The sequence below is a fragment of the Benincasa hispida genome, chromosome 5, assembly GCF_009727055.1.
Source record: "Benincasa hispida cultivar B227 chromosome 5, ASM972705v1, whole genome shotgun sequence".
NCBI classification, from domain to species: domain Eukaryota; kingdom Viridiplantae; phylum Streptophyta; class Magnoliopsida; order Cucurbitales; family Cucurbitaceae; genus Benincasa; species Benincasa hispida.
In genome coordinates, this window is record NC_052353.1 from 50,963,174 (window position 1) to 50,973,768 (window position 10,595).

Consider the following 10,595-nt stretch of genomic DNA (forward strand, 5'->3'; position numbering starts at 1 on the left):
TCTAGTATCACCACAACAAAAGAGATGTTGAAATCGAAGTCGTGGGAGAGGTAGAAGAAGAGAATATCTGTGGGCAAACTTATTTGAACAAACTTGAAAACCTAATTCAAGTCGATTGTGAAGCAACGTGAGAGATGACATGTTTGGAATCGGAAAAATGTGGTTATTATGGTAAAATTGCCAACAAGGCTAGGGTGGCTGAATTATCAGATCCAATGAAGAAAGAAGAAGAAGAAGAAGATTACGTGGCTAACGAAGGAGAACATTGGAGGCCCGTTGACATCCCTTCGCAGTTGTTCACGAGAGAGAGAAAAAAATGAAGCAATGCCAGATGAATTATTTTGCAATTTTCCCACTCGGGTTTTTTTGCAAAATCGACCCAAATTCTTTTTGCCAAACTGACCCATTACCCATATTTTTTAACCTAAAACAACCCTAGACCAATTTTTATTTAGAGCCCATTTTTTTTATTGGAGCTTTCAGACCCACCCATACTCAAACCCATTACAATAAAATATGGCCCAACCTAAGTCAAATTTATTTCAGACTTTGAAACTAAGATTTTCTTCCGACTTGATTATGTTGACAATAGATCTCTTGAACAACATAATGCTTGGATTAATTCATGGTGATTTTGTTGAAAAATTTATTCCGTCTCAAAAGATAAATCTTGGCTCAACTTGTGCAATTTGGACGTTGCTGATATTAGTTTTTCAAAATTGTTTCCATTCAAGTGGCTTACTTTTTTAGTTTTACCTTCATTTTCGTTTTAAAATTGATGACGAGTTTTTTCCCTTAGGAATAGAATGATGTGGTAGGATTAGGATATTATGGTCAAATCCTTGATTTATTAGGATTAGGATTAGTTTCTTTTATTAATTAATAGTTTGCTTTTCATTTATAAATAGAGTACTTGTTTTCTTGTTTTCACAAGTTTTTTATTCATTAATAAAAAAAAAAATAATTCTAATCCTAATAAACTAAAGAAATTAATTCTAATTCTAATAAACAAAAAAAACTAATAATATCCTAATAAATTAAGGATTTGACTATAATATCCTAATCCTACTACATCAATCCCCGTGTTTTTAAAAAGTCTCCTTGATCTTGTTGGTCATGCACAATCACGAGTGCCTAACCATTGCAAAATTATAGTGGAGTCTGGTTGCAATTTTAATGTCAATTGCTATTTTTATGAAATCCATTCTTAGATGGTTGGACACCCGTGACTACAAATGAATTTTAGAAATCACAATTGGTATTGAAATCTTGATTGGGTTGTGCTATAATTTCACTGTGATTGGACACCCATGACTGCAAATGACCTATGAAGGGATCTTTTAGAAAATCCAGATACACATGTAAATCGAGTTAGGGATTCGAATATTTTGTGATGGGCGAGAAGCCACGATCATAAAAAGAAGTTATAGGCTATCAAATGTCTTATAACGTAAACAGAAGATTAGTTTTTATTGATTTCTAGGATTCGATCATTCTACATTAGCACACTTAAGATTGGATCATTTGAACAAAAATCTTATAGAATCAGGTATTAAATTTTCATTCACATGTGTTCCACATCAACTCAAAAAGTAAATAGACATTTTCAATTCATATCTTTAAAAAAAATAGAAGAAACATATGAAAGAAACAAGTCTCTTTTGTAAACCATTTAAACTCTCAATTATCCTTTGGTTTTTAGTTTTTAAAATTACTAAGGCCCGTTTAGTAACCATTTATTATTTGGGTTTTAGTTTTTGAAAATTAAGTCTATAAATGTCCCTTCCACCTCTAAAGTTCTCGTTTTGTTATATATTTTCTACTAATATTTAAAAAAATCAAGTCAAGTTTTGAAAACTTTTCTTCATTGGTAACTTTTTCGTTTTTTTTTTTTTTTGTTTTAAAAATGAAGTATATTTTCTCTCAATTTCTTACCATGATTTACATATTTCTTAAGTACAAAAGTTGAAAATTCTAAGTCAAATACCAAAAACAAAACAAATGTTTTAAAAGCTACAATCCCTTTTAGTAACAATTTTGTTTTTTATTTTTGTTTTTGAAAATTAAGCATATAGACACTGTTTCCATCCCCAATTTTTTTCCTTTGTTATCTACTTTTCACCAATAGTTTAAAAAAATCGAGTCAAATTTTGAAAACTAAAAAACATAGCTTTCAAAAAACCTAAAACCAAATAGCTACAAAACGGGGTTTTTAGTTTTTAAAATTTTTCTTAGTTTTTGAAAAGAATGGTAAATAATAGATAACAAAGCAAAAAATTTAGAAGTGAAAAGAGTGTTTACAAACTTAATTTTTAAAAACCAAATAGTTACCAAACATGGCTTAAAAAATAGTTTTTAAAAACTTGTTTTTATTTTTGAAATTTGGCTAAGAATTCAACTCTTTTACTTAAAAAAAATGAAAACCATGATAAGAAATTAAGAGAAAATAGGCTTAATTTTTTTAAGAAACATAAACAAAAACTAAGATCTCGTTTGATAACCATTTAGTTTTTTGTTTTTTGTTTTTGAAAATTAAGTTCAAAGACACTACTTCCGTCTCCAAATTTGTTCATTTGTTATCTACTTTTTACCAATATTTTTTTAAAAAAATCAAATCAAAATTTTAAAACTAAATATAGTAGTTTTTGAAAACTTATTTTTGTTTTTTGAATTTGGTTAAGAATTCAACTATTAGACTTAAGAAATATGCAAATCATTGTAAGAAATGGGGAGAAAATAAGTTTAATTTTCAAAAACCAAAAACTAAAAATTAAAACCTCGTTTGGTAACCATTTGGATTTTGGCTTTTTATTTTTGAAAATTAAGCCTATAGACACTACTTCTACCTCCAAATCTCCTTCTTTGTTATTTATTTTTTCCCAATGGTTTAAAAAACTATGCCAGAATTTGAAAACTAAAAAAACCTTTTAAAATTTTGTTTTTGACTAAGTTTTCAACCATTGTACTTAAGAATGATGCAAATCATTATAAGAAATAAGAATAAAATAGACTTAATTTTTAAAAAACCAAAAATTAAAAACAAAGTGGTTATCAAACGAGGCCTAAATAGTTACCAAACGGGACCTAAAGCCCCATTTAGAAAATATTTGATTTTTAGTTTTTGAAAATTAAATCTATAAACATCCATTCCACCTGTAAATTTCTTAGTTTATGAACTACTTTTTACTAGTGTTTTTAAAACTAAGCCAAATTTTGAGGAAAAAAAAGTAGTTTTTGTTTATTGGATTTGGCTAAAAGTCCAACCCTTTTACTTAAGAAAGATCTAAATAATGATAAGAAATTAAGAAGAAATAAGTTTCATTTTTCAAAAACTAAAAACCAAATAATTAACAAACAAAACCCAAATGATTACCCAACATAATCTAAATAAATACCAAATTCAAACTAAGAATTAAAAAAATATATATATTATGCTCTCTTTTTTTTTAGAGTTGATTTTGATTTTTTAAATATATATTCTTAAACTAAAGGATTGAAAGGGTAGTAACCTCCCCACCTCCTCCAGTCTAAAGTTTAATTTAATCAAATTGGAACTATAAAGTTAAAACTCATCTTCATGTCATGAACTTTAAAGTTAAAATCCACTAAGACAATACAAATATACAGAGAAAATGAAACCTATTTCTTCTTCATTTCTTAACAAATGGGAACTAAATGATTACAAATAAATCAAATCTGAAAAGGAAAAAGAAGCAAAAGAAAGAAACCCACTTAAACATGTATTGCCATTTGACACTTTCAATTTCCATCTCTCAAGACTTTGTGCATTTATATGGCAAAAGAGTGTCTAAATCATATTTTCCATCACTGCCCTTTTCTCTATTCAAATGGAAAAAGACAATGTTTTAAGATATGTTTGAATTGACTTTCTAAGTACTTAAAAACCGTATTTTTTTTTTTAATTTAAACTACGTTTTTAAGTACTTAGAAAGACATTTCAAACATAGAGAGAGAGGAGATTGTAACTTTGTGGGAAAATCAACCAAAAACTGCATATTATTTCAGCTGAAGATGAGATGATGGGTATTTGCCCATCCATTACAAACAAGTTTACAACTCTATTTTACTCACTTATTTTCAGGTGCTTCCCATCCCATTTAAACTTGAAAATTGCAACATCCCCCTGCATTTTGGGAGTTTCTGATCTAAACTTCTAAGTCAACTATTTCGGGAATGAACTACGAAAGAGCTCTCGGATTTGTGACACCCCAAAAATGGTCGAAAAAGATGTCTTTTGGTTCTTTGAAGCTTGAAACTAATCTCCCTGCAAGAACGTTTATTATAATCTCTGATCATTCCTTCTAATATCTACTCATATTCTCAAACAATCCCAACCTGATACGGAGTAGCGACAAGGCTCGTCCTATGGTTATACTAGAGGGATGAGATCAAGAAAAAAGGCATCTTTAAGTAAATCACGCAATGAAGGCAGAAGAGTAAAGTCGTTGTCATTGTCAATCGTCATCTAGCAATATGCTCTACCAAGGGGAATTCTATGACGATGATGAATGATGAGGTTTCGGACTCTCGAAGATACTGTACAGTGCCATTCATGATCTTCACAAGCTTCTGGCTTATGTATAAGCCAAGACCTTCCTTCGAGCTATCATTGTTGTCATCGAACATCTCTCGGATTAAGTGTGCAGGAATTCCTGGGGTGGGATGGGTTATCCTACATAATATGACAACCATACCTCAATAAACATTAGCTCCTATTCATCTTAGAATACTCAATCTTAATGTTTACACAAGAATGCCATTCTCTTTTTCTTTTTCAGGTACCATATTTTCCAACAAGAAGCCAAAAAAATCTACGCCAAAAAAAGGATAATGTTTTACAAGTAGAGAAAGCAAAACCCATGTACTCAGTAAACATGTATACATGAAAATGCATTTATTGTTAAGATGTTATTCTAGATCTGACATCAAAATCATGAAGCATATCAGACCATATACTCAGAAACAGTTTTCAAAACTCGGGTACGTCTAGCGTATTCAGTGCTATCATCTAAGCATTATAAGTCTGAATAACTTGAACTTCAAATTTCCAGTCATGAAAGAAGACAATATTTTACTTATCCCTGAAGGGGCCAACTCCAAGACCTCTCTGTCATGACAGGACATGACCATTCTACAAATGACTAAACCTTTAAAAAACAATGAGAACTAAGAAATTTTAGGGATTATTAAGATGTAAAATTTCAAGACAGTCTCTAAAATATCTCCAAGATTACCTTCTATAACATGCCACTAATATAATGCAAAAACTATTCCTTGCTGTTGATTGTGGTGGTGGGTTGAGGAGGAGGATCAAACAACATAAACAGCATGATCATACACCAAAATGAGATTTTACCTCAATTCAAGATGAACAATGTGGATTCCCTTCCCAATGCGCTCCTTCCTTGGATTTGCTTTGAAGACAATGGATGATTCTTTGCAAGTGAAGAGAAGTGTGTTAGTCAAGAACTCAGAGAGCACTTGCTGTAGCCTCATGTTATCTCCATATAAGTGCAGAGATGCCACGTCAGTAGGTGATTCACAAATGATCTTCACCCCACGCTCTTGGCTCAAAATCATGTTTTGATTCGTTACAACGTCAAGAACATCGCCAAGGTTGAATTCATTACAGTTTGTTTCCATGTAACTGCAAGGGATTACCCAAATAATCAAAGATTATAGCAACAAGAGGACAGCACAATGTATTGAAGTCAAAAAAGAAAAAGAAAAGTCTTTTTGATGTATCTATAATCATACCACTCCTCAATACTCTGGATATCAGTATCATCAACAATCTGGTGCAGTTGTTCCCGACTCAAAGTGTTCATTTTATGTAGCTGCTTTTGCTCTTTGCTTAAGTCAGATGAACTCATTAGATTCTGCATAAATGTAATCCCATCAAGGGGTTTTCGAAATTCTTGACGTAGATATGCCAATTTATTGAGATTTTCAGCTGTAGCTTGTTCTGAAATCCGTTGCATTTCCAAAGCATATTGAAGTTCTGGACTAGCCACGTGCAAGAAGAAGAAAACCCCAGTGATATTACCCTCTGCATCAGTCCTTTTGTTTGCAGTGAGCAACGTTTCAACATAATTTCCTTCACGATCATGGAACCTAAACAAAAATTTCTCTGTATCCTGGCCTAAAATTACTCTATGCAGTATTATCCTAAGCTTAGTCAATGTGTGATCTTTCACACGGCAGCCAAAGTTTTCAAGCGTGAAAACCTCCCCAAGAAGCATCCTATTTGTCATCTCTATCCTTCTAAAACCAGACAACTTTTCCATTGCATCATTCCATTCCAAGCACCGGCCATCGCCATCAGTCATAAAAATGGGAGGAATAAGTGCAGATGGGTTTCGCATAATCCCCGTGTAATCGCCTTGGATTTGGGTGTATTGGTTCATAACCAGTTTTTGCTTTGTAACATCCTGCCCTATAAAAGAAACTCCTACAACATTATTGTTTAGGTCCCGGCTACAACACGAGTTAACTTCTAAGATCACTGGATCATTTTGTACTGCAGTTCCAAATGTTTTGAGTTTGATTTCAATGTTCTTCTCTTCGATACCTGACAATATCCACAAAAAAAATCATCAAATGAGGGATGCAGAATATTAGTACTAGACTGACTATTCTCTTTTAATCATCCATGCCAATTAGAGGGGTTTACCGAAACTCTTTTAACTTTTTGGGAATCTCCCTCTGTATATGCCATTTTAACAGTGAAACCTTTAGTTCCTTATCATGTAAACAAATAACTAAATGAACTATACCAACACGTGATCATTAATGAGTTAGCTTCAAATTCTAGTTGCCTTTTCTGTATCTCATCCTATTTTTTACTGTGACGAAATGACCAACAAATATATCACAATGAACCTTTGACCAGAGTCAAATTGAAATCATATTATGGTATTAAAAGAAAGATATATACACTTAATGCAAAAGTAACTAACGGTTAAATCAATGGAACAACAGATAATATCTTAAGATGCAAATTCACCTTGAATGGCCAAGGACAGCATTTTCTTTACCACCTTAACAGAATCATTCACCAGACAATCAACTAAGGGCATGCCAATGGCTTGCTGGATAGACAATCCTGTAAGCTCAGTGGCTTTGGAGTTCCAACCATTGATCTTGCCAAAGACATCTACAGCCAAGATGGGCACTGCAGCTGTCTCAATTAGGCGAACCATCTCATTTGTTATGACACGCAATTCATCCAACTGTTGTGTCTTCTCATCAACTGGTGGGACATTTGTAATCACCTTGCATTCTTCTTCAATTTCATCTTGTAAAGAACCTCGTAATATTAATTGCAGTGAATGAATGGCATCCATTTCCACATCTTCCCAAGGTTCACTACGTCGCTTCACCACTTCGAGAAAAGCCTTGAATGATGATCTCGGATGCATCTTTCTTCCATCATCCTCATCACCAGGATCATGTTTTGCACCACCCCACCTGATTTCTTTAGCCATATGTGACCGAAACCAGAAAAGGAAGTCCTTAGACGTAATCCTAACAGCAGCCATCCCACAGACCTCATCACCAAGTGCAGAAGCACCATAGAAACCAGCTTCAGTAAGGCTATCAGTACTTAAACCTGTGCTTCCACCATGGTCTTTCAGAAGCCATTCAGCTATATTTCTAATTTGTGCCTCTGTGGGGGTGACTCCAAGTAACCAAAATTTCTTTCTGAAATATAAGGCCGCACCATCACACTTAACAAGATCCATAATATTGGGAGATTGAGTAACAATCCCTACCGGAGCATCTCTTAGCAGCATATCACAAAGAACTGTTTGAATTCGCAATATGTGTTTTTCCTTCAACTGAGCTTGCAACTCCACCTCTTTGTTAATCTGTATACCAAAAACTTGAATCAAGAATTCACAAGCATATCGCAAAGGAAATGGAACAAACCTAGGGCTTGTGTGATGGCAAACTACTAAACCCCACAACTTTCTATCCTTTTCTTGATCATTCTCTGATTCACTATCATTCTCATTGATTGTAATAGACATCACAAGAGATGCAATAGAACCCATATTCATCATATACCGAGCATGACAACCATGAGGAGCCCTCAATGCAGACCCACACAGACTTAATGGCTGAGTCAATCTCCTGTCTTGAAGCACTTTAACTGGAGGTGCCAAACAATCACATATCATTCTAACTTTATTCTTCAAAAAAAGAAACCTTGAAGCTTGAGGTATGTCAGTAGCTGGGTAGTGCAAGCCAAGATATGGTTCTAAATCAGATCGACAGCACTCAGCTACAACTTCTCCATGCTCATCATCGTGGAATTTATACACCATTACTCGATCGTAACCTGTCAAATCGCTAACCTCCTTAACCAATACCTCACATAAAAGATATATATTCCCACTTGGCAAGGACTGCAATTTTGAGATGGCTTTAGCTGCTAGCTTATAAGATTTCAATGCCCCAGCTGCAGTCACTGGCACATCAGCCGGGTTTACTGGTTCAAGATCTATAATTAGGCCCACATCTACTCGATGCAAAATTGCATAAAATGGTTTACCTGAAGTTTTACAATGGACTAGAATAGGATTGAGAAGATTAACTTCCTTAAAGTCAGCTGCTTTCTGTAAAGCTGCAGCTCCAGGGGAACGAAAAAGTGTTCGTACATCTGTTCCAAAAGTTAGAGCTTCTTGCTGCTCGATGTTAGGCACAGCGTGTGGGGCCAAGTCCAACATTTCGGGGGCATTTTCACTATATGCAAGGACAGACAAGTTTTCCCCATCCACAGAAATCATACAACCAAATGGTTGAACTAGACTTCCTCTCTGAATGTTTTGAAGGTATGACTGTACAGTGGAGGCATGAACATTGCTAGTGGAACATGCGGCGTTGAAATCAACCGATGCAGAGTAATCAAAGAACCTTTCGGAACCTTCAAAGTCTACATGAAGCTTTGCATCAATTGGGGTCTGTGCAACCACATGAGCCCCATGTTTTGACCGGTCGCAGCTGGTCTTAGAACACACAGTCTTATTTGTTGACGTTGAGGACATCTTTCTACTTTGTTTCCAATTTCTTGTTTTCTACCACTAACCAAACCAATCACCTATATCCCCAAACATAAAATTCCCAATTGAGGACTTTCTAAATCCTTGCCCAACAGCCACCAAATTCAACAAAAAACCATCACAACATTACTTACTACTCATCACGGAACCCACCAGCAGAAACGAAGTAACAAAAGAGACAGGACTAAAATCTTCCCATGATTCTATTTCCAGAAACACAACCCCATAGACTTCAAATTCATCGACCCAGAAAGAAGCTACAAACAAGAACTAGACAGTAAAATCCTTTCCAGATTTTCATATATAAAAGGGGTATCATAAAATAAAACTCAAAACAACAAGAAGTAAGAACAGAATCAACTAACGATCTTTGAAGCACAACTCAGAGCAATTCTTCCACTTCTTCGTCACAGTTCCACCACTCTACTCCGTCGAAGAATCAACAAACTAAGACACTTCTAGAAACTCAAGCAGCCCTTCTGAAAGGGTACTTTTCCAAAGCAATCACAGCCATTCGTTGGAATAACAAGCTGGCAAGCACATCAACATAAGCCTCTAATTTCCCAAAACCCACATAGTTCCCAGAATAACAAAATTAAGAAAATGGGAAAAACAGAAAAGACATAAACTAATCAATAATAGTCAATACAGATTAGACGAAAATGCATACATACAAAATGGGGTGAACAGATACGGGTCCGACGGAGGACCCAACTTGCGGAATACGGATTTAGCTACACGTGAAAACGGCAATAGGTTGCTGATGAAAATAGGGGACTCCAAAAACCTGCGGATTTCATCCATTTGAAATGATTTTGAAGATGGGTTTTGACAAATTTCTGCAGTCCGCACGCACTCTTTGCAAAAAAGATTGAAAAAATTTTCGTCATCGTCCTCGAGACGTGAGCTAAGTGGCCGTAGTTCGGTTCTTTTTTGAGGGAGGTAAGGTAAAATGGGAAGAAGGGACAGCATTTTTTGGACTGATACGAGTAGCGAATGAATCATATTGGCCCACGCCACCACATCAGGAAAATTTTTAGTTTGTTAAAGGGAAAATATTCAATACGTAGTAATGCTTCTTTGATTAAGTCTTGAAAGTTTCAAACTTCTCTCTTTTTGACTTTCTTTCAAGTTTGTGAAATGATTTTGCACTTGATTTTGGATTATAACATATGGGACTTGAAATCTATTTTAATGAATTTGATCCCTATAATTAATCTAAAAAAAGTCATAATTATTTTTTTATTTGAATAGTTCCTATAATCTAATAAATTCTTTATAAATAGTTTCTACTCTAAAGATTATTTAAACGGTTGGGACAAAATTATAATTTTTTTTTCCAAATTATAAGGATCAAATTTGTACTATAAACAATGTATAATTGTAACAATGATGTGATAGTTTTTAATTATTTCTACCAACTTAAACAAAGTTTAAAATTAAGTAGAACCGACTAGAAGGAAATTTGGAAAAACTAATTGAAAAACTGAGTTGATTGTGATTCTTGAC

At 34.1% G+C, this 10,595-nt stretch overlaps 1 protein-coding gene across 2 annotated transcripts; it reads right to left on the reverse strand.

Moving 5' to 3' along the window:
• Positions 1 to 3,987: 3,987 nt before the first annotated feature.
• On the reverse strand, positions 3,988 to 10,079 carry LOC120077494 (phytochrome C). 2 transcript variants are annotated; one of them, XM_039031399.1, is made up of 5 exons: positions 9,761 to 10,079; positions 7,028 to 9,616; positions 5,779 to 6,592; positions 5,378 to 5,668; positions 3,988 to 4,693 (listed from the first exon to the last, which is right to left on the reverse strand). In XM_039031399.1, exons 2-5 carry the CDS (start codon positions 9,069 to 9,071, stop codon positions 4,483 to 4,485), a joined length of 3,360 nt encoding a protein of 1,119 aa, XP_038887327.1. In that variant the 5' UTR covers positions 9,072 to 9,616; positions 9,761 to 10,079; the 3' UTR covers positions 3,988 to 4,482. The 2 variants fall into 2 exon arrangements, with proteins under 2 accessions (XP_038887327.1, XP_038887328.1); XM_039031400.1 differs by having other exon boundaries at positions 9,757 to 10,079.
• Between the last annotated feature and the right edge of the window lie 516 nt (positions 10,080 to 10,595).

Coding starts and splice junctions, on each gene's coding strand:
- LOC120077494 (XM_039031399.1), bottom strand. CDS start 9,071: ATGTCCTCAACGTCAACAAATAAGACTGTGTGTTCTAAGACCAGCTGC. Junction 5,669..5,778: donor ATCCAGAGTATTGAGGAGTG/GTATGATTATAG, acceptor AATCCCTTGCAG/TTACATGGAAACAAACTGTA. Junction 4,694..5,377: donor ATTGTTCATCTTGAATTGAG/GTAAAATCTCAT, acceptor CATATTATGTAG/GATAACCCATCCCACCCCAG.